Here is a 25,000-nt window from a genome sequence, read left to right as displayed (position 1 = left end):
GGTGGTAGAATATTAAAGGGACAGTGCATTACATGAACATGAAAGACATAAGTCTTTAAGACCGCACTTTGATCTTATATCCCCAGAAGGCACTTCTTACAAAGCAGCAGATAACGCATCCCAGTGTCAGATTTGATTGCAGAGCCATGGTTATTTCCCCCGATACAGGAAGAACTTGCATTTTTTGGTATTAAACACAACCTTCATACAGATGCTGCTAACAGAGTAAACCCTTGTTCACTGTGCAGAGACATCTAGAGAAATGTTAAGCCCTAGGTATCTGTGAAAAAAGAATCCACACTTTCCCCATAACAGCTCACTAACTCATTCCTTTCCTTTAAGGGCCATTTTGGTCAAAATTTAAATGCACGTCGATGAATTACATCTTTGAATGTAAACATATTTAGAATATACATGTATTGACAAAAATGAGTTATCAGTGTTTTAATGTCTAAATACATCATATCCCTTTAAGCATGAAATACTCTAAAATTGATGAGAGACAAACTTGGCTTTTCCCCTCAATCTACAATATTATAACAGATTTGGAAAATTGTGTGAATTTTGCTTATCACAAGTCTTAGAGTTATTACATATTTTTTAGTTCTCGGATGTTCAAAGAGAAAAAAATGTTGTTGAGAAGATAAAGGCCAGTTGTCCTGATAAAACCACGTTAGCTGAGAAAGCAGACTGTGTGAGTCAAGACAGTTCATCTGACTAATTAACAGCTCCTTTTCCTTACCAATAAAGTTTGTTGTGCAAAAGCTTTGAACTCTGGTGTTTTTGGGGATTTATATCACTCTGATTTGGTGAACATGTAAAAAAAAGGCGTGTGTGTCTCTGTGTGTGTGTGTGTGTGTGTGGGGTTGTGTGTGGGTTTTTTTTTTTGCATATATACATAGAAGTAAAATATAAACAGGCAAAGTGAAAGGAAAGCATGATAACTAATTTATTCTATATTAAAGGGACAGTCAACACCCATGAAAACTTTCTACCATACCTTAGATCAACAACAACAAAATTAGCCTGCACCGCATCCCATCTTCAATAACACTAACGTTAGGTGGCTAATCTTCAATGAACATTTAGTTAACAGCGGCAAATATGGCCGCCAAACCCCTCCTCCTCCGTACCTTTCTTGTTTTAAATAAATACTCGTTCACAGGGACACTGTTCTATTTCTAATGCGCTATTAGAAATAGAACAGTGTCTCCGTGAACGCGGCTAGCTGAGGATTTGATTCTCATTGGCTGAAGACTTGGAGAAGAAGCCTCCTACGTTACAGGGGGAGGAGTTTGGCGGCCATATCTGACTCTGTTAACTAAATGTTCATTGAAGATTAGCCACCTAACGTTAGTGTTATTGAAGATGGGATGCAGTGTAGGCTCATTTTTTTGTTGTTGATCTAAGGTATGGTAGAAAGTTTTCATGGGTGTTGACTGTCCCTTTAAAGGAACAGTAAAGTCAAAATTAAATTTTCATGATTCAGATAGAGCATGTAATTATACACAACTTTCTAATGTACTTTTCCTATAACAAAATTTGCTTTGTTCTCTTGGTATCCTTTGTTGAATAGAAAAGCTAGGTAGACTCCGGAGCAGCAATGCACTACTGGGAGCTAGCTACGGACATTGGTGTGCCAATGACAACAAACATATACAGTCATGGCCAAAAATATTGGCACCCCTGCATTTCTACCAGATAATGCACCACTTTGCCCAGAAAATTGTTGCAATTACAAATGTTTAGGCATTCTCGTGTTTATTTATTTTGTTTGTATTGGTATGACAGAAAAAAAGTGGAGTAAAAAAAGCCAAATCTGACACATTCCACTCAAAACTCCAAAAATGGACTGGACAAAATTATTGGCACCCTCAATTTAATATTTAGTAGCACACACTTTGGAAAAATTAACTGAAATGAATTGCTTCTTGTAACAGTCAATGAGTTTCTTACACATCTCTACTGGAATTTTGGACCACTCTTCTTTCGTCAACTGCTCCAGGTCTCTCAGATTTCCCAACTGCTGTTTTGAGATCTCTCCACAGGTGCTCTATGGGATTGAGATCTGGACTCATTGCTGGCCAGTTCAGTATTCTCCAGCGCTTTGTCTTAAACCATTTCTGGGTGCTTTTTGAAGTGTGGTCATTGTCCTTCTGTAAGACCCAGCTTTCTGTTACTTGGCTCTACATTGCACCACAGAATTCTTTGGTAGTCTTCAGATTTCATAATGCCATGCACACAGTCAAGACATCCAGTGCCTGAAGCAGCAAAGCAACCCCAAAACATCAGTGAACCTCCACCATGTTAGACTGTAGGGACTGTATTCTTTTCTTTAAAAAGCCTTGTTAATTTTTCTGAAAATAGTAGAATGATGGGCTTTACCAAAAAGCTGTAATTTTGTTTTGTCTGTCTACAGCACATTCTCTAAAAAAGATTTTGGCTTCCTCAAGTAAGTTTTGGCAAACTCCAATCTAGCTTTTTTTTTATGTTTCTGTGTCAGCAGTGGGGTCCTTCTGGGTCTCCTACCATAGCGTCCCTTTTCATTCAGATGGCGACGTATAGTGCGAGCTGACACATTTGTACCCTGTGCCTGAAGGTCAGCTTGATATGGTCTGGAAGTAGATTGAGGTTCTTTATCCACCATTTGAACAATCCTTTGTTGCAATCTTTGATAAATTTTTTACTTTCGTCCACGTCCAGGGAGATTAGCTACAGTCCCATGAGCTGTAAACATCTTGATAATGTTGCACACAGTGGACACAGGAACATTACGATTTCTGGAGATGGACTTATAACCTTGAGATTGCCCATGACTTGATAAAGGCCCCAGGTTGGGCCAAAACGCGTCGACTTAGAAACGGACACTGAGGCTTGAGTTTTCCCCTATTCGGTAAGCAAATCTTCTTTTGGTTAAGACCACTAGAAGATTTTGCACATTTCTGTTTGTTTTCTTTTTTAGGTTAATACACAGCGGACCTTCACCTCCATTATTAGTAACCCCACAGGGTTCATTTTTATTTTTTTCTATTTTTAATTTGATTATTTTTCATTGGGTCCTTTTTATTCTTTATAGTATACTACATTTTTTAATCTTTTCCTTTTTGTATTTTGTACTATGGATTAATGGCTTTTTTGGGATATCATCTTAATAGTTTGTTGATTATCCCATCACGACACTATTTGAGGATCGTCACTTCATTTACTCTCAGGACATTACCAAGAACTTTTCACACTTTACGTTTTGGACTTAGCCATACCCTATATTAGGATTTTCTATTTTCAACTTTTTTTATTCATGAGCCTGTAGGCGCTGCCAACTACGAATATGCCCAGTCACAGGCAGATTGTCCAATATTTTTGTGCAGGGCAGCGGGCAAACCCTTCTCTCCAGGCACTGCGTGAGGCCCATAGTGCCCAAGATACATGCGCACTCATAAGCCGTTTTTATATATTGTACACTATCTAATGTTGCTTCCTTACTCTCTAAGGGTTAATTGGAGAGAAAAGGGTGTAGGATTATAGAAGGGAGAGTTGATTGTATGGAAAAGAGTGTAAAAGATTTACTTGTTTTTTATACAAAAGTAGCAGGTCTGTCATCCCATTGAAGAATAGATCTGATATGCAAAACTCACTATAAGCAGATAAACTGCTGGGGCATCAATAGATCATTTATGTTTCTCTGTGTCACAAGGCTGGTTAAAGGGACAGTCTACTTGAAATTTGTTATTGTTTAAAAGAGATAGAAAACGCCTTTCCTTCCGATTCTCCAGCATAGCACAACAAACGTTGTTATATGAAAGGGACATAAAACCCAAACATTTTCTTTCATGATTCAGACAGAACATACAATGTTAAACAACTTTCCAGTTTAGTTCTATTATCAAATTTGCTTTGTTTTCTTGTTATCTTTTGTTGAACAGCAGGAAAGTAAGTTCAGGAGCGTGCACGTATCTGCAGTATAAGGCAGCAGTTTTGCAACGTTATACATTAGCAAGAGCCCTAGATGGCAGCATGATTTCCTGTCATGTAGTGCTCCAGACACGTGCACACTACCTATCTAGATATCTTTTCAACAAAGAATAATAAGAGAACAAAGCAAACTTAAAAATAGAAATAAACTGGAAACTTTTTTTTTAATTGTGTTCTCTATCTGAATCACAAAATAAATTTTGGGTTTCATGTCCCTTTAATATACTTTATAACCTCTAAGTCTGTGACTGTTTCTAATCCCCAGCAGGACGCCTCTTTTCTCAGTGCATTTTATTATCTTTTCACAGCTAGACAATGCTAGCTCATATTTGCCATATAGATAACATTGTGCTCACGCCTGTGGAGTTATGCATGAAACAGCAATAATTGGCTAAAATGCAAGTTTGTAACAATTACTGAGATAAGGGGCAGTCTGCAGAGGCTTAGCTACAAGGTAATCACAGAGGTAAAAAGTGTATTACTATAACAGTGCTGGTTATGAAAAGCTGGGGAATGGGTAATAAAGGGATTATCTATATTTTTAAAGAATAAAATTTTTCAAGTAGATCGTACCTTTAAGTTCAAAATAAATGTTCCCACATTGCAGTATCTAAGGAGCACAAAGTTGCAGACTCATATCACAATCTTTATCAGATCTTTATTTCCCTCTCATACAATCTAATCTTCCTCTCTTTTCATTTTCTCAATTTACTGTAATTATAATAATAATAATAATAATAATAATAAAAAATGGGAACTCACATTTTAGTATTATTCCCCCCCTCCTCATTTAAAATGTTGTATCCTTCTACTTGTTCACACCAGGTACGTATGTGATTGTAATTATTGTATTATTTACAGTGCATCTCTGCACAAATGGATTCAAAAGTGCATTAGTGTACAACCTTCAGCTGAATCAGTTACTGGCAGAAGATAGATAATAGTTATTACCGAACTCAGGATTGATAATTTTATTTCTTGAGAAGGATGAAAAACTGTATTAGCCCTGCCAGGTCTAGAACCAAAGATAATGGGATTTTAATATGTATGGTTTTGGGGATAATAAGGGATAGTTTATATATATATATGTGTGTGTGTGTGTGTGTGTATATATATATATATATGTGTGTGTGTGTGTATATATATATATATATATATATATATGTGTGTATATATATATATATATGTGTGTGTGTGTATATATATATATATATATATATATATATATATATATCTTATACATCATCAAGGGGTCGATCCGATATAAATCGTCGCCCGCAAAAGCCGGCGACGCCAATATTTGCGCGGGTTTGGTATCACATATACGGCGTAACCTAGAAGTTACGCCCGTATATTTCTGCCGTCGCCCGCAGTTTTTTGGGCCATAGGCAGGTATACCAAACCCGCGCAGTTTGGTATCCAATATGCAGCGTAAGGACTTACGTGGCGAAAATGGAGAAAACTTACTCCATTTTCACCTCGCCACAAAAAGCAGCCGTAAGAAGCCTTACGCTGACTATTGGAGCCCCGTAACTTCCTAAACTGGCTGCTAAAATAAACCTAACACCTAACGCATGCGCAATGTCTATCTCCCTGTCAACCGCGATCTTCTAAAATAAACCTAACACTTAACGCATGCGCAATGTCTATCTCCCTGTCAACCGAGATCCACCCCCCCCCGAAATCCCTAATAAAGTTATTACCCCCTAAACCGCCACTCCCGGACCCCGCCGCCATCTACATAAACTAACCCCCTACTGTGAGCCCCTAAAACCGCCGCCATCTACCTTATCTATCCCCTAATTAGAACCCCTTACACCGCTGTCATCTACCTTATCTATCCCGTAATCTGACCCCTTACACCGCCGCCACCTATATAAAAATTATTAACCCCTAATTTAATCTACCTACCCCGCCGCCAGCTATGTTATCTATATTAACCCTAAGTATATTATAGTTAATATAGTTATTACATTATATATATTAACTATATTAACCCTAATTATATTAGGGTTAATATAGTTAATATAGTTACTATAGTATTTATATTAACTATATTAACTCTATCTAACCCTAACACCCCTAACTAAATTTATATTAAATTAATCTAATTCATTTATAAACTAAAATATTCCTATTTAAATCTAAATACTTACCTATAAAATAAACCCTAAGATAGCTACAATATAATTAATAATTACATTGTAGCTATGTTAGGGTTAATATTTATTTTACAGGTAAATTGTTAATTATTTTAACTAGGTATAATAGATATTAAATAGTTATTAACTATTTAATATCTACCTAGTTAAAATAATTACCCAATTACCTGTAAAATAAATCCTAACCTAAGTTACAAATACACCTACACTATCAATAAATTTAATAAACTACAAACATCTATCTAAAAATACAATTAAATTAACTAAACTAAATTACAAAAAATAAAAAAAGATTACAAGATTTTTAAGCTAATTACACCTATTCTAAGCCCCTAATAAAATAATAAAGCCCCAAAATAAAAAAAATTCCCTGCCCTATTCTAAATTAAACAAATTTCAAAGCTCTTTACCTTACCAGCCCTTAAAAGGGCCTTTTGTGGGGCATGCCCCAAAGAATTCAGCTCTTTTGCATACAACAAATACAATCCCCCCCCCCCCATTACAACCCACCACCCACATACCCCTATTCTAAAACCTAAAACCACCCAAACCCCCCTTAAAAAAGCTTAACACTACCCCCCTGAAGATCTCCCTACCTTGTCTTCACCACACCGGGCCGAACTCCTGATCCGATCCGGGCGATGTCTTCCTCCAAGCGGCAAAGAAGAATTCTTCCTCCGGCGATGTCTTCCTCCAAGCGGCAAAGAAGAATTCTTCCTCCGGCGACGTCTTCCTCCAAGCGGCAGCAAAGTCTTCATTCTTCCGGCGGCATCTTCAATCTTCTTTCTTCGCTCCGCCGCCGCGGAGCATCCATCCAGGCCGACGACTGAACGACGAATGAGGTACCTTTAAATGACGTCATCCAAGATGGCGTCCGCCGAATTCCGATTGGCTGATAGGATTCTATCAGCCAATCGGAATTAAGTTAAAAAAATCTGATTGGCTGATTGAATCAGCCAATCAGATTCAAGTTCAATCCGATTGGCTGATCCAATCAGCCAATCAGATTGAGCTCGCATTCTATTGGCTGATCGGAACAGCCAATAGAATGCGAGCTCAATCTGATTGGCTGATTGAGGGGGGATAGCGGATAGAGGGTTAGACGTGTCGGGCTATGTTAGGAAGGCGTGTTAGACTTGTCGGGCTATGTTAGGGAGGCGTGTTAGACAGTGCGGGCTATGTTAGGGAGGCGTGTTAGACAGTGCGGGTGTTTTAGACTTTAGTCAGGTTTTATAGGCGCCGGCAGTTTCTAACGTGCCGCAAGTCACTGGCGACGCCAGAAATTTGTACTTGCGCAGATTTCTGGACATCGCTGGTTTGTGAGACTTACGGCACGTTAGCATCTGACGGCGACTTATATGGGATAGCTCGAGTTGCGAGCTGAAACTGCGGGCGACGCCGATTCCCTCGCTTGCGCCGCAAACTGCGATCTATATCGGATCGCGCCCCAAGTGAGCACTTCATTGCACATTATCTTATCCAAAAAAGTGTCATAAAATATTTTTTTTATCACTGTTTACCAGATTTTGCAATACAAGAGCATCTCATGGGATACCCGTTCTCCTTTGCTGTAGCCAATTAGAGACCAATGCAAATGAGCTTATGCTCTGTGTTAACCAATCACAGTGTAGAATATTGTTTGCTCAGGTACATTTTGCCATACTTGTATGATGGGGAACTCTAGTCTCTCTGGGAGGAAATAGAACATCACAATTTTTAGAGGTATTTTACAGAAAAAGCAGGCAAAATAAATAATAAATGTATGTTTAAATGTATTGTTTAATTTCCTTAAAGGGACATGAAACCCAATTTTTTTCTTCATTATTCAGATCGAGAATACATATTTAAACAACCTTCCAATTTACTTCTATTATCTCATTTGCTTCATTATTTAGATATCCTTTGTTAAAGAAATAACAATGCATATGGGTAAGCCAATCACACGAAGCATCTATGTGCAGCCACCAATCAGCAGCTCCTGAGCCTATTTAGATATGCTTTTAAACAAAGATATCAAGAGAATTAAGCAAATTAGATAATAGAAGTAAATCTGAAAGTTGTTTGAAATTGCATGCGCTTTCTAATTCATGAAAGAAAAAATTTGGCTTTCATGACCCTTTCATTTTTCCATTTTATGGGGATTACATTTTGAGTTCAATATCCCATTAAAGGACCAGTATACGAACACAGTGTGAGCCCTTGCACATGCTATGTAGGGGCTGATTCCTCAAAAAAATGTGTATATAAAATGAGTGTGCACAATTTGATAATGAAAGTAAATTGGATTTTTTTTTCTGACTTAAAGGACCAGAAAACACAGTATATTTGCATAAACAACACATGCATGATAACAATACAATGCAATAGCACTTAGTCTGAACTTCAAATAAATAGTAGATTTTTGGGGGGACAGATTTCAAAGTTATGTCTATTTCCACTCCTTCTGTATCATGTGACAGCCATCAGCCAATCACAAATGCATACACGTACCATGTGACAGCCATCAGCCAATCACAAATGCATACACGTACCATGTGACAGCCATCCGCCAATCACAAATGCATATATGTATATTCTGTGACTTCTTGCACATGCTCAGTAGGAGCTGATGACTCAGAAAGTTTAAATATAAAAATACTGTGCACATTTTGTTAACAGAAGTATATTTTGTTTCTGAATCATGAAAATTTAATTTTGACTTGTGACCCTTTAAAGGACAACTCAATGCAGTAGAATTGTATAATTAACAAGTGCATAATAAAAAGACAATGATTTAACACCTACTTTTTTTTTCTGACAATTTTTTTTCTCCAACATTGGTGTGTCCGGTCCACGGCGTCATCCTTACTTGTGGGATATTCTCTTCCCCAACAGGAAATGGCAAAGAGTCCCAGCAAAGCTGGTCACATGATCCCTCCTAGGCTCCGCCCACCCCAGTCATTCTCTTTGCCGTTGCACAGGCAACATCTCCACGGAGATGGTTAAGAGTTTTTTTGGTGTTTAAATGTAGTTTTTATTCTTCTATCAAGTGTTTGTTATTTTAAAATAGTGCTGGTATGTACTATTTACTCTGAAACAGAAAAAGGATGAAGATTTCTGTTTGTAAGAGGAAGATGATTTTAGCAGACAGTTACTAAAATCGATTGCTGTTTCCACACAGGACTGTTGAGATGAAGTAACTTCAGTTGGGGGAAACAGTTAGCAGACCTTTCTGCTTAAGGTATGACTAGCCATATTTCTAACAAGACCATGTAATGCTGGAAGGCTGTCATTTCCCCTCATGGAGACCGGTAAGCCATTTTTCTTAGTTAAACATAAAAGAGTAAAGGGCTTCAAAAAGGGCTTAAAAAACTGGTAGACATTTTTCTGGGCTAAAACGATTGCTTTACTAGGCATATTATGCAGATTCTAACTAATAATGGTTATTATAATCTTGGGGATTGTTTAGAAAAACGGCAGGCACTGTGTTGGACACCTTTTTCAGATGGGGGCCTTTTCTAGTTATATAGCTGGGACTGTATAGGGGTTAAATGTAAAAACGGCTCCGGTTTCGTTATTTTAAGGGTTAAAGCTCTGAAATTTGGTGTGCAATACTTTTAATGCTTTAAGACACTGTGGTGAAATTTTGGTGAATTTTGAACAATTCCTTCATACTTTTTCACATATTCAGTAATAAAGTGTTTTCAGTTTGAAATTTAAAGTGACAGTAACGGTTTTATTTTAAAACGTTTTTTGTGCTTTGTTGACAAGTTTAAGCCTGTTTAACATGTCTGTACCATCAAATAAGCTATGTTCTATATGTATGAAAGCCAATGTGTCTCCCCATTTAAATTTATGTGATAATTGTGCCATAGTGTCCAAACAAAGTAAGGACAGTAATGCCACAGATAATGATATTGCCCAAGATGATTCCTCAAATGAGGGAAGTAAACATGATACTACATCATCCCCTACTGTGTCTACACCAGTTATGCCCACACAGGAGGCCCCTAGTACATCTAGTGCGCCAATACTTATTACCATGCAACAATTAACGGCTGTAATGGATAACTCTATAGCAAATCTTTTATCCAAAATGCCTACTTATCAGAGAAAGCGCGATTGCTCTGTTTTAAACACTGAAGAGCAAGAGGACGCTGATGATAATTGTTCTGTCATACCCTCACACCAATCTGAAGGGGCCATGAGGGAGGTTTTGTCTGAGGGAGAAATTTCAGATTCAGGAAAGATTTCTCATCAAGCTGAACCTGATGTTGTGACATTTAAATTTAAATTAGAACATCTCCGCGCACTGCTTAAGGAGGTATTATCTACTCTGGATGATTGTGACAATTTGGTCATTCCAGAGAAGTTATGTAAGATGGACAAGTTCCTAGAGGTTCCGGTGCCCCCCGACGCTTTTCCTATACCCAAGCGGGTAGCGGACATAGTAAATAAAGAGTGGGAAAGGCCCGGCATACCTTTTGTCCCCCCCCCCCTATATTTAAGAAATTATTTCCTATAGTCGACCCCAGAAAGGACTTATGGCAGACAGTCCCCAAGGTCGAGGGGGCGGTTTCTACTCTAAACAAACGCACTACTATTCCTATCGAAGATAGTTGTGCTTTCAAAGATCCTATGGATAAAAAATTAGAGGGTTTGCTTAAAAAGATTTTTGTTCAGCAAGGTTACCTTCTACAACCAATTTCATGCATTGTTCCTGTCACTACGGCAGCGTGTTTCTGGTTCGAGGAACTAGAAAAGTCGCTCAATAAAGAATCTTCGTATGAGGAGGTTATGGACAGAGTTCAAGCACTTAAATTGGCTAACTCTTTTATTTTAGATGCCGCTTTGCAATTAGCTAGATTAGCGGCGAAAAATTCAGGGTTTGCTATTGTGGTGCGCAGAGCGCTTTGGCTAAAGTCTTGGTCAGCGGATGTGTCTTCTAAGACAAAATTGCTTAACATTCCTTTCAAGGGTAAAACATTATTTGGACCTGATTTGAAAGAGATTATTTCAGACATCACTGGGGGAAAGGGCCACGCCCTCCCACAGGATAGGTCTTTTAAGGCTAAAAATAAGCCTAATTTTCGTCCCTTTCGCAGAAACGGACCAGCCTCTAATTCTACATCCTCTAAGCAAGAGGGTAATACTTCACAACCCAAACCAGCCTGGAAACCAATGCAAGGCTGGAAAAAGGGTAAGCAGGCCAAGAAGCCTACCACTGCTACCAAAACAGCATGAAGGGATAGCCCCCGATCCGGGACCGGATCTGGTGGGGGGCAGACTTTCTCTCTTTGCTCAGGCTTGGGCAAGAGATGTTCAGGATCCTTGGGCGCTAGAAATAGTTTCTCAAGGTTATCTCCTGGATTTCAAGGAACTACCCCCAAGGGGAAGGTTCCACAGGTCTCAATTATCTTCAAACCAAATAAAAAGACAGGCATTCTTACATTGTGTAGAAGACCTGTTAAAGATGGGAGTGATTCATCCAGTTCCAATAAGAGAACAAGGGATGGGTTTTTATTCCAACCTGTTCATAGTTCCCAAAAAAGAGGGAACATTCAGACCAATTTTGGATCTCAAGATCCTAAACAAATTTCTCAGGGTACCATCGTTCAAAATGGAAACTATTCGAACGATCCTACCTACTATCCAGGAAAATCAATTTATGACTACCGTGGATTTAAAGGATGCGTACCTACATATTCCTATCCACAAGGAACATCATCAGTTCCTAAGGTTCGCTTTTCTGGACAAGCATTACCAGTTTGTGGCACAAAGATTACTAGGATTTTCACAAAGGTACTAGGGTCCCTTCTAGCGGTTCTAAGACCAAGGGGCATTGCAGTAGTACCTTACTTGGACGACATCCTGATTCAAGCGTCGTCTCTGTCAAAAGCAAAGGCTCATACGGACATCGTCCTAGCCTTTCTCAGATCTCACGGATGGAAGGTGAACAAAGAAAAAAGTTCTCTGTCCCCGTCAACAAGAGTTCCCTTCTTGGGAACAATAATAGATTCCTTAGAAATGAGGATTTTTCTGACAGAGGTCAGAAAATCAAAAATTCTAAGCTCTTGTCAAGTACTTCATTCTGTTCTTCGTCCTTCCATAGCGCAGTGCATGGAAGTAATAGGATTGATGGTTGCAACAATGGACATAGTTCCTTTTGCACGAATTCATCTAAGACCATTACAACTGTGCATGCTCAGACAGTGGAATGGGGATTATACAGACTTGTCTCCGACGATTCAAGTAGATCAAAAGACCAGAGATTCACTCCATTGGTGGCTGACCCTGGACAATCTGTCACAGGGAATGAGCTTCCGCAGACCAGAGTGGGTCATTGTCACGACCGACGCCAGCCTGGTGGGCTGGGGCGCGGTCTGGAAACCCCTGAAAGCTCAGGGTCTATGGTCTCGGGAAGAATCTCTTCTCCCGATAAACATTCTGGAACTGAGAGCGATATTCAATGCTCTCAAAGCTTGGCCTCAACTAGCAAAGGCCAAATTCATAAGGTTTCAATCAGACAACATGACGACTGTTGCATATATCAATCATCAGGGGGGAACAAGGAGTTCCCTGGCGATGGAAGAAGTGACCAAAATAATTCAATGGGCGGAGGATCACTCCTGCCACTTGTCTGCGATCCACATCCCAGGAGTGGAAAATTGGGAAGCGGATTTTCTGAGTTGTCAGACATTCCATCCGGGGGAGTGGGAACTCCATCCGGAAATCTTTGCCCAAATAACTCAATTATGGGGCATTCCAGACATGGATCTGATGGCGTCTCGTCAGAACTTCAAGGTTCCTTGCTATGGGTCCAGATCCAGGGATCACAGGGCGACTCTAGTAGATGCACTAGTAGCACCTTGGACCTTCAACCTAGCTTATGTATTCCCCCCGTTTCCTCTCATTCCCAGGCTGGTAGCCAGGATCAATCAGGAGAGGGCTTCGGTGATCTTGATAGCTCCTGCGTGGCCACGCAGGACTTGGTATGCAAACCTGGTGAATATGTCATCGGCTCCACCATGGAAGCTACCTTTGAGACAGGACCTTCTTGTTCAAGGTCCATTCGAACATCCGAATCTTGTTTCCCTCCAGCTGACGGCTTGGAGATTGAACGCTTGATTTTATCAAAGCGTGGGTTTTCAGATTCTGTAATAGATACTCTGATTCAGGCTAGAAAGCCTGTAACTAGAAAAATTTACCATAAAATATGGAAAAAATATATCTGTTGGTGTGAATCCAAAGGATTGCCATGGAACAAGATAAAGATTCCTAAGATTCTATCCTTTCTACAAGAAGGTTTGGAGAAAGGATTATCTGCAAGTTCTCTAAAGGGACAGATTTCTGCTTTATCTGTCTTACTACACAAACGACTGGCAGCTATGCCAGATGTTCAAGCATTTGTTCAGGCTCTGGTTAGGATCAAGCCTGTTTACAGACCTTTGACTCCTCCCTGGAGTTTAAATCTAGTTCTTTCAGTTCTTCAAGGGGTTCCGTTTGAACCCTAACATTCCGTAGATATTAAGTTACTATCTTGGAAAGTTTTGTTTTTGGTTGCAATCTCTTCTGCTAGAAGAGTTTCAGAGTTATCTGCTCTGCAGTGTTCTCCTCCTTATCTGGTGTTCCATGCAGATAAGGTGGTTTTGCGTACTAAGCCTGGTTTTCTTCCTAAAGTTGTTTTTAACAAAAATATTAACCAGGAGATAGTTGTACCTTCTTTGTGTCCGAATCCAGTTTCAAAGAAGGAGCGTTTGTTACACAATTTGGACGTTGTCCGTGCTCTAAAATTCTATTTAGAGGCTACTAAAGATTTCAGACAAACATCATCCTTGTTTGTTGTTTATTCTGGTAAAAGGAGAGGTCAAAAAGCGACTTCCACCTCTCTTTCCCTTTGGCTTAAAAACATTATCCGTTTGGCTTATGAGACTGCCGGACGGCAGCCTCCTGAACGAATCACAGCTCACTCCACTAGGGCTGTGGCTTCCACATGGGCCTTCAAGAACAAGGCTTCTGTTGATCAGATATGTAAGGCAGCGACTTGGTCTTCACTGCACACTTTTGCCAAATTTTACAAATTTGATACTTTTGCTTCTTCGGAGGCTATTTTTGGGAGAAAGGTTTTGCAAGCTGTGGTGCCTTCCGTTTAGGTGACCTGATTTGCTCCCTCCCTTCATCCGTGTCCTAAATCTTTGGTATTGGTTCCCACAAGTAAGGATGACGCCGTGGACCGGACACACCAATGTTGGAGAAAACAGAATTTATGCTTACCTGATAAATTACTTTCTCCAACGGTGTGTCCGGTCCACGGCCCGCCCTGGTTTTTTTTAATCAGGTCTGATGAATTATTTTCTCTAACTACAGTCACCACGGTATCATATGATTTCTCCTATATATATTTCCTCCTGTCCGTCGGTCGAATGACTGGGGTGGGCGGAGCCTAGGAGGGATCATGTGACCCGCTTTGCTGGGACTCTTTGCCATTTCCTATTGGGGAAGAGAATATCCCACAAGTAAGGATGACGCCGTGGACCGGACACACCGTTGGAGAAAGTAATTTATCAGGTAAGCATAAATTCTGTTTTTATTTTCTCCCATTTTCCGGCCCCCTGTATCATGTGACAGACATCAGCCAATCAAAGACTAGTATACATATACCCTGTGAGCTGTGCACATGCTCAGTAGGATTTTGTTCCCTAGAAAGTGTAAATATAAAAAAACTGTGCAAAATTTGATAATGGAAGTAAATTGGAAGGTGTCTTAAAACTGCTGCTCTATCTGACTCATAAAAGTTTAGTTTCACTTGAGTGTCCCTTTAAATGTACGCCCTCTACCTATATAGATATCTCTTCAATAAAGGATAACATGACAATGATTGAAACTTGATAATAGAAGTAAACTGAAAATGTTTATTTTTTTATTGTATGCTCTGTCTTAATAATGAAAGAACAATTTCGTGTTTCATGTCCCTTGAATTAGGAAAGTTTAATTTTGACTTTAGCGTCCCTTTAACCAACCAAACATATAACACATAAACGTTAAAGGGACACTGAACCCAAAATTTTTCTTTCACGATTCAGATAGAGCATGCAATTTTAAGCAACTTTCTAATTTACTCCTATTATCATTTTTTCTTCATTCTTTTGCTATCTTTATTTGAAAAAGAAGGCATCTAAGCTAAGGAGCCAGACAGTTTTTGGTTCAGTACCCTGGACAGCGCTTGTTTATTGGTGGGTGCATTTATCCACCAGCCCGAAAGAACAACCCAGGTTGTGAACCAAAAATGGGCCGGAATCTAAACTTACATTCTTGCTTTTCAAATAAAGATACCAAGAGCATGAAGAAAATTTGATAATAGGAGTACATTAGAAAGTTGCTTAAAATTGCATGCTCTATCTGAATCACAAAAGAAAATTTTTTGGTTCAGTGTCCCTTTAATTACTAACGGCTAGATTTAGAGTTTGGCGGTAGCCGTGAAAACCAGCGTTAGAGGCTCCTAACGCTGGTTTTAGGCTACCGCCGGTATTTGGAGTCAGTGATTAAAGGGTCTAACGCTCACTTTTCAGCCGCGACTTTTCCATACCGCAGATCCCCTTACGTCAATTGCGTATCCTATCTTTTCAATGGGATCTTTCTAACTCCGGTATTTAGAGTCGTTTCTGAAGTGAGCGTTAGAGCTCTAACGACAAAACTCCAGCCGCCTGAAAAAAGCAGGAGTTAAGAGCTTTCTGGGCTAACGCCGGTTCATAAAGCTCTTAACTACTGTGCTCTAAAGTACACTAACACCCATAAACTACCTATGTACCCCTAAACCGAGGTCCCCCCACATCGCCGCCACTCGATTAAAAATTTTTAACCCCTAATCTGCCGACCGCCACCTACGTTATACTTATGTACCCCTAATCTGCTGCCCCTAACCCCGCCGACCCCTGTATTACATTTATTAACCCCTAACCTGCCCCCCACAACGTCGCCGCCAGCTACTTACAATAATTAACCCCTAATCTGCCGACCGCAAAGCGCCGCCACCTACGTTATCCTTATGTACCCCTAATCTGCTGCCCCTAACACCGCCGACCCCTATATTATATTTATTAACCCCTAATCTGCCCCCCTCAACGTCGCCGACACCTGCCTACACTTATTAACCCCTAATCTGCCGAGCGGACCGCACCGCTACTATAATAAAGTTATTAACCCCTAACCCGCCTCACTAACCCTATCATAAATAGTATTAACCTCTAATCTGCCCTCCCTAACATCGCCGACACCTAACTTCAATTATTAACCCCTAATCTGCCGACCGGACCTCACCGCTATTCTAATAAATGTATTAACCCCTAAAGCTAAGTCTAACACTAACACCCCCCTAACTTAAATATAATTTAAATCTAACGAAATAAATTAACTCTTATTAAATAACTTATTCCTATTTAAAGCTAAATACTTACCTGTAAAATAAATCCTAATATAGCTACAATATAATTTATAATTATATTATAGCTATTTTAGGATTAATATTTATTTTACAGGCAACTTTGTAATTATTTTAACCAGGTACAATAGCTATTAAATAGTTAAGAACTATTTAATAGTTACCTAGTTAAAATAATAACAAATTTACCTGTAAAATAAATCCTAACCTAAGTTATAATTAAACCTAACACTACCCTATCAATAAATTAATTAAATAAACTACCTACAATTACCTACAATTAACCTAACACTACACTATCAATAAATAAATTAAATACAATTGCTACAAATAACTACAATTACATAAACTAACTAAAGTACAAAAAATAAAAAAGAACTAAGTTACAAAAAATAAAAAAATATTTACAAACATAAGAAAAATATTACAACAATTTTAAACTAATTACACCTACTCTAAGCCCCCTAATAAAATAACAAAGACCCCCAAAATAAAAAATTCCCTACCCTATTCTAAATTAATAAATGTCAAAGCTCTTTTACCTTACCAGCCCTGAACAGGGCCCTTTGCGGGGCATGCCCCAAGAAAATCAGCTCTTTTGCCTGTAAAAAAAAACATACAATACCCCCCCCCAACATTACAACCCACCACCCACATACCCCTAATCTAACCCAAATCCCCCTTAAATAAACCTAACACTAAGCCCCTGAAGATCTTCCTACCTTGTCTTCACCATCCAGGTATCACCGATCCGTCCTGGCATCCGGTGCTGAAGAGGTCCAGAAGAGGCTCCAAAGTCTTCCTCCTATCCGGCAAGAAGAGGACATCCGGACCGGCAAACATCTTCTCCAAGCGGCATCTTCGATCTTCTTGCATCCGGTGCGGAGCGGGTCCATCTTGAAGCAGCCGACGCGGATCCATCCTCTTCTTCCGTTGTCTCCCGACGAATGACGGTTCCTTTAAGGGACGTCATCCAAGATGGCGTCCCTTGAATTCCGATTGGCTGATAGGATTCTATCAGCCAATCGGAATTAAGGTAGGAATATTCTGATTGGCTGATGGAATCAGCCAATCAGAATCAAGTTCAATCCTATTGGCTGATCCAATCAGCCAATCAGATTGAGCTCGCATTCTATTGGCTGATCGGAACAGCCAATAGAATGCAAGCTCAATCTGATTGGCTGATCGGATCAGCCAATCGGATTGAACTTGATTCTGATTGGCTGATTCCATCAGCCAATCAGAATATTCCTACCTTAATTCCGATTGGCTGATAGAATCCTATCAGCCAATCGGAATTCAAGGGACGCCATCTTGGATGACGTCCCTTAAAGGAACCGTCATTCGTCGGGAGACAACGGAAGAAGAGGATGGATCCGCGTCGGCTGCTTCAAGATGGACCCGCTCCGCACCGGATGGAAGAAGATCGAAGATGCCACTTGGAGAAGATGTTTGCCGGTCCGGATGTCCTCTTCTTGCCGGATAGGAGGAAGACTTTGGACCCTCTTCTGGACCTCTTCAGCACCGGATGCCAGGACGGATCGGTGATACCTGGATGGTGAAGACAAGGTAGGAAGATCTTCAGGGGCTTAGTGTTAGGTTTATTTAAGGGGGGTTTGGGTTAGATTAGGGGTATGTGGGTGGTGGGTTGTAATGTTGGGGGGGGTATTGTATGTTTTTTTTTACAGGCAAAAGAGCTGATTTTCTTGGGGCATGCCCCGCAAAGGGCCCTGTTCAGGGCTGGTAAGGTAAAAGAGCTTTTAAATTTATTAATTTAGAATAGGGTAGGGCATTTTTTTATTTTGGGGGTCTTTGTTATTTTATTAGGGGGCTTAGAGTAGGTGTAATTAGTTTAAAATTGTTGTAATATTTTTCTTATGTTTGTAAATATTTTTTTATTTTTTGTAACTTAGTTCTTTTTTATTTTTTGTACTTTAGTTAGTTTATGTAATTGTAGTTATTTGTAGCAATTGTATTTAATTTATTTATTGATAGTGTAGTGTTAGGTTAATTGTAGGTAATTGTAGGTAGTTTATTTAATTAATTTATTGATAGGGTAGTGTTAGGTTTAATTATAACTTAGGTTAGGATTTATTTTACAGGTAATTTTGTAATTATTTTAACTAGGTAAGCTATTAAATAGTTCTTAACTATTTAATAGCTATTGTACCTGGTTAAAATAATTACAAAGTTGCCTGTAAAATAAATATAAATCCTAAAATAGCTACAATGTAATTATAATTTATATTGTAGCTATATTAGGATGTATTTTACAGGTAAGTATTTATCTTTAAATAGGAATAATTTATTTAATAAGAGTTAATTAATTTCGTTAGATTTAAATTATATTTAACTTAGGGGGGTGTTAGTGTTAGTGTTAGACTTAGCTTTAGGGGTTAATACATTTATTAGAATAGCGGTGAGGTCCGGTCGGCAGATTAGGGGTTAATAATTGAAGTTAGGTGTCGGCGATGTTAGGGAGGGCAGATTAGGGGTTAATACTATTTATGATAGGGTTAGTGAGGCGGATTAGGGGTTAATTACTTTATTATAGTAGCGCTCAGGTCCGCTCGGCAGATTAGGGGTTAATAAGTGTAGGTAGGTGTCGGCGACGTTGTGGGGGGCAGGTTAGGGGTTAATAAATATAATATAGGGGTCGGCGGTGTTAGGGGCAGCAGATTAGGGGTACATAGGGATAACGTAGGTTGCGGCGGTGTACGGAGCGGCAGATTAGGGGTTAATAATAATATGCAGGGGTCAGCGATAGCGGGGGCGGCAGATTAGGGGTTAATAAGTGTAAGGTTAGGGGTGTTTAGACTCGGGGTTCATGTTAGAGTGTTAGGTGTAGACGTAGGAAGTGTTTCCCCATAGGAAACAATGGGGCTGCGTTAGGAGCTGAACGCTGCTTTTTTGCAGGTGTTAGGTTTTTTTTCAGCTCAAACAGCCCCATTGTTTCCTATGGGAGAATCATGCATGAGCACGTTTTTGAGGCTGGCCGCGTACGTAAGCACCGCTGGTATCGAGAGTTGCATTTGCGGTAAAAATGCTCTACGCTCCTTTTTTGGAGCCTAACGCAGCATTTTATTGAACTCTCGATACCAGAGTTAATTTTATGGTGCGGCCAGAAAAAAGCCTGCGGAGCGTTAACAGCCCTTCTACCGCCAAACTCCAAATCTAGGCCCAATAATATTGTTTGAGGCTGCAGGGGAAATATGTAGTCTGTGCACTTTAAGGGATATGAAACACAAATCATTTGTGATTCAGACAGAGCATAACATTTTAAAAAGTTTACCAATTAACTTCTATTATCAAATTTGCTTTCTTCCCATGATATTCTGTGTTGGAAAGATACCTATGTAGATGTTTGGAGCACTATATGGCAGGAACTAGTGCTGCCATATAGTGCTCTTGCAAATGTATACCATTCATGAATAGCTGCTGCCATATAGTGCTCTAGACATGTGCACACTCCTGAGCTTATGGCCTTGCTTTTCAACATGTCCCTTTAATATAGCTAAACTAACAATTCTTTCTTTCTTTATTCAGGTGATGCTGGTGGGAGATTCTGGGGTTGGGAAGACATGTTTGCTTGTGAGATTTAAGGATGGAGCATTTCTTGCCGGTAGCTTCATCTCCACTGTAGGAATTGATTTTCGGGTAAGGTACCGTCTCTATTTTTATGTATTTTTGTATTTCTTACTGTATACATTGAAGCACGACTGTAATGTGTACAGCTTGTAACTTACTGTATGGAAAGAAACTGCACTCTAAAAACCTGCGGGACAAATCTTATGATGTATTGAGTTTTGTTTGCAAACCCACTGAGTATAAAGAAAAAAACAGATTTATTTTGGATACGTCTGTTACTCTAGAATCCTGAAGTCGCTTTAATGATGTCGGTTTGGGGCTTAGTCAGTGCGCTACTAAGTTACCGTAGTAACCCTGTAAGAGTTTTACAGAACTGCAGGAGTGGGTCTACGTCTCTTGTTGGATATTAGTATTTATCGCTACTCTGAAACGCTGCATGATGGAGTCATTTTCAGCAAAGGATTCCCACTCGATTATAAAGGGATAGCCCTGGTTAAGTGTGTTACATGTGTGCCTCAGGCATTGATTCATCAGTACCGTCTGCTGATTCTCAAATGTACAGCTGACAACTGAATGAATAAAATATTGTCTCAAAACAAAAACAAAACGGCACCAAACAGAATTTACATTACATGCTCTATACAAAACTAACCTGAAAACTCTGTAAGAGGGATGTCCTTTGAAATGTATTTTCCTTAAACCTTTTTAATCTACACTATTATATATTTTATACATTACATACATTGGGGCCTATCTATAAAGCTCCGAATGGAGCTTGATGCCCCGTGTTTCTGGCGAGCCTGCAGACTCACCAGAAACGGCAGTTATGAAGCAGCGGTCACAAAGACCGCTGCTCCATAACCTGTCCGCGGGCAGACATCGCCGGAATTCAACCCGATCGAGTACGATCGGGTTGATTGACACCCCCTGCTGGCGGCCGATTGGCCGCGAGTCTGCAGGGGGCGGCGTTGCACCAGCAGATCTTGTGAGCTGATGGTGCAATGCTGAATACGGAGAGCGTATTGCTGTCCGTATTCAGCGAGGTCTGGCGGACCTGATCTGCACTGTCGGATCAGGTCCGCCAGACTTTGTTAAATAGAGGCCATTGTATATTATACATTATTGTTCTATTAAACTGTATAATCTCTGTAACTGTGATATAAATGTGTGCAATAGAAGCTCTCAGCTGGAAAAGGAAATTAACATTTTAAAACACAGCTTCATTTTGAAGTCAGTGTCATTTGAACGTTGAACCATAGTATTTCCTTTTTGTGAAGTCCAGTTTTTGACTAAATTTACCCTTAAAGGGACACAAAACCCAAAGTTGTTTCTTTTATGATTCAGATAGAGCATGCAATGTTAAGCAACTTTCTAATTTACTCCTATTATATTTTCTTATTTGTTCTCTTGGTATCTTTATTTGAAAAAGCAGGAATGTAAGCATAGGAGCCGTCTCATTTTTGGTTCAGCACCTGGGTAACATCTGCTAAATTAGGAGTAAATTAGAAAGTTTCTTAAAATTGCTTTTCTTTCTGAATCATGAAAGGAAAAATTTTTGTTTTGTGTCCATTTAACTAATCCATTCTCCCTTTTAGATCAAATTATAATTGGCCTCTGGGTAATGGCTTGAGATCCATATCACATGACTTCAAAATAAAGTAAAGAGATACCAGGCTTCCTTTTATAACCCAGTTATTTATAGTAACTTTCTTAGATCACTGGTATTTCTTTCCAGTTATCTTACTGACTAGTAAGCATTGGGACTGAATGATACGGTACAACTTGGTTATTTATGTTTTATCGTCTGAGAAAATGTATATGATGCAGCGAGACCTGTTATACCACATTATGGGCTAGATGTATCAAAGCCATTCTCCTATAATTCCGTCCAAAATAGCGCATACGAACTGATCGTCATATTCATCACAGCACTCTGCACCTATAATTGCGCAAATCTGAAGAAAACTTCTTCGCACCCCGCTTGCATTCGCCTAGGCGCACGGGCGTGCTCCCGAGTGCAACAATATACATTATTAATAGGCGTAGTTTAACAGCCCGACCTACAAATACGCCCAGTTTCTTATTTATCATTGCTTTGCGCTGATAGGGAACTGAAATTTCGGCTTCGATTGGGTGTTGTATATTTCGCCATACTGACTGAGGCGAACACCATTATAATACATGCTTTTACATCTTGTGATGCAGGACTTTCTTCTTTTAACTAATTTTTCAAAGGCTCCGCGCCAAGAAGATATTGTTATTGCCAGAAATTTGCACTTCCACAGGTGCATATGGGTACCAACAGTTATATATTATATCGATATATTGATATATTTTTTTTTGCGATCTTAAATTATCAACATATGGCAAAAAGAGCACAGAAACATTATATAATATAAATATAAGCTAAATAGTTACCTAAAAAACGTTTTTTTAATACTCAAAACATGGCGGCATAAAAAATGATAGGGATGTACTGTTATAAATAGGGCGTAAAAAGGGAGTAAATGCTTTTTCCGACAGGTGAGATTCATCATTATTACGCCCCAGCTTGCCTGCGCAAAGTTACGTCTATTTTTTTTATGAATTCAGGCGCACATGTACGCTTCTCTGGAGGTGAGCTGGGGTGCAGTTACGGGCGAAGCACATACAGAGTTCGCCTAGCCTTTGATAAATCTAGCCCTATATGTGACTTGTGCAAACACTTAGCAGTTTCTTTTTTTTTAAACAAATTGGGTTTTCCCTAATTTTGGTTCTTTGTGTATTGGGTTTTTGGACAATATTAGCAGTGAAGTCCCATACACAGCATCACCTCTGTGTATTTATGTTCTACATAAGGTGTGGTTGCATCAATTTGGTGTGAAACTGGATTCATAAACAAGCTGAAGCCTCCTTATTTGCAGTATATTTTTCTTACATTATGTATATATTTGGAAATGTAACATTTTAATAAAAGAATATTTACAACTCTGCTTATTTATTCCCTATACTGGATTTTATTTTTGGATTTTTTTGGAGAGATAATGAATTAAAGTAGATTTTTGGCATTTAAAGGGACACTGAACCCAAATTTTTTCTTTCGTGATTCAGATAGAGCATGACATTTTAAGCAACTTTCTTATGTACTCCTATTATCAATTTTCTTTGTTCTCTTGCTATCTTTATTTGAAAAGAAGGCATCTAAGCTAAGGAGCCAGCCAATTTTTGGTTCAGACCATGGACAGCACTTGTTTATTGGTGCTGTTCAATCAGCAAAGACAACCCAGTTTGTTCACCAAAAATGGGCCGGCATCCAAACGTACATTCTTACTTTTCAAATAAAGATAGTAAGAGAATGAAGAACATTTGATAATAGGAGTAAATTAGAAAGTTGCTTAAAATTGCATGTTCTATCTGAATCACAAAAGAAAAAAATTGGGTTCAGTGTCACTTTAAGGAATAACTGTCCAATGATAACTTGCAGGGGTCTAACTTAACCTTCCTGGGACGCAGGGCAAATGCTGTGATGTGCCCCTCTGCCTCATTTCAGTAGGGTCTTTTACGGTTGTTTGAAATCAGCAGAAGCTTAGCCAGCAGCTACATGGGAGCAAGAAAAAGTGCATCTCTGTGATTGAGAGTTGGCCTTTCTCCTTAGTGCACACCAGACGATAAGCACTTGCACAACCTTACTGTACAAATATAGTGGAAGGTTCTTCTATATGACCACACTATGACGTCCATCTTGGAAACACTGTCACCATATTTGTAAAAAATAATTCCATACACTTTCCATACACTATGAGCCATGTTTCTCCAACATAGGTGTGTCCGGTCCACGGCGTCATCCTTACTTGTGGGATATTCTCTTCCCCAACAGGAAATGGCAAAGAGCCCAGCAAAGCTGGTCACATGATCCCTCCTAGGCTCCGCCTACCCCAGTCATTCTCTTTGCCGTTGTACAGGCAACATCTCCACGGAGATGGCTTAGAGTTTTTTAGTGTTTAACTGTAGTTTTTATTATTCAATCAAGAGTTTGTTATTTTGAAATAGTGCTGGTATGTACTATTTACTCAGAAACAGAAAAGAGATGAAGATTTCTGTTTGTATGAGGAAAATGATTTTAGCAACCGTAACTAAAATCCATGGCTGTTCCACACAGGACTGTTGAGAGCAATTAACTTCAGTTGGGGGAACAGTGTGCAGTCTCTTGCTGCTTGAGGTATGACACATTCTAACAAGACGATGTAATGCTGGAAGCTGTCATTTTCCCTATGGGATCCGGTAAGCCATGTTTATTACGATCGTAAATAAGGGCTTCACAAGGGCTTATTAAGACTGTAGACTTTTTCTGGGCTAAATCGATTCATTATTAACACATATTTAGCCTTGAGGAATCATTTTATCTGGGTATTTTGATATAATAATATCGGCAGGCACTGTATTAGACACCTTATTCTTAGGGGCTTTCCCAAAGCATAAGCAGAGCCTCATTTTCGCGCCGGTGTGGCGCACTTGTTTTTGAGAGGCATGGCATGCAGTCGCATGTGAGAGGAGCTCTGATACTTAGAAAAGACTTTCTGAAGGCGTCATTTGGTATCGTATTCCCCTTTGGGCTTGGTTGGGTCTCAGCAAAGCAGATACCAGGGACTGTAAAGGGGTTAAAGTTTAAAACGGCTCCGGTTCCTTTATTTTAAGGGTTAAAGCTTCCAAATTTGGTGTGCAATACTTTTAAGGCTTTAAGACACTGTGGTGAAAATTTGATAAATTTTGAACAATTCCTTCATGTTTTTTCGCAATTGCAGTAATAAAGTGTGTTCAGTTTAAAATTTAAAGTGACAGTAACGGTTTTATTTTAAAACGTTTTTGTACTTTGTTATCAAGT

General features: G+C 39.3%; 1 protein-coding gene across 2 annotated transcripts in view; it reads left to right on the top strand.

The window, feature by feature from the left end:
- Window positions 1-25,000, top strand: part of RAB26 (RAB26, member RAS oncogene family) — a 509,833-nt gene that overhangs the window by 33,553 nt on the left and 451,280 nt on the right. Inside the window, exons 1-2 of one of the 2 annotated variants that reach the window (XM_053694655.1) lie at window positions 624-694; window positions 20,098-20,208. In XM_053694655.1, the coding sequence (XP_053550630.1) occupies window positions 20,101-20,208 (108 nt within the window). In that variant the 5' untranslated portion in view covers window positions 624-694; window positions 20,098-20,100. Of the gene's footprint in view, window positions 1-623; window positions 695-20,097; window positions 20,209-25,000 lie in introns of those variants that run through there. The other variant, XM_053694654.1, reaches the window with a different exon arrangement.

The sequence above is a fragment of the Bombina bombina genome, chromosome 11, assembly GCF_027579735.1.
Source record: "Bombina bombina isolate aBomBom1 chromosome 11, aBomBom1.pri, whole genome shotgun sequence".
Lineage (NCBI taxonomy): Eukaryota > Metazoa > Chordata > Amphibia > Anura > Bombinatoridae > Bombina > Bombina bombina.
Note: the sequence above shows the minus strand (reverse complement) of the source record. Positions and strands in the feature narration are given on the sequence as shown.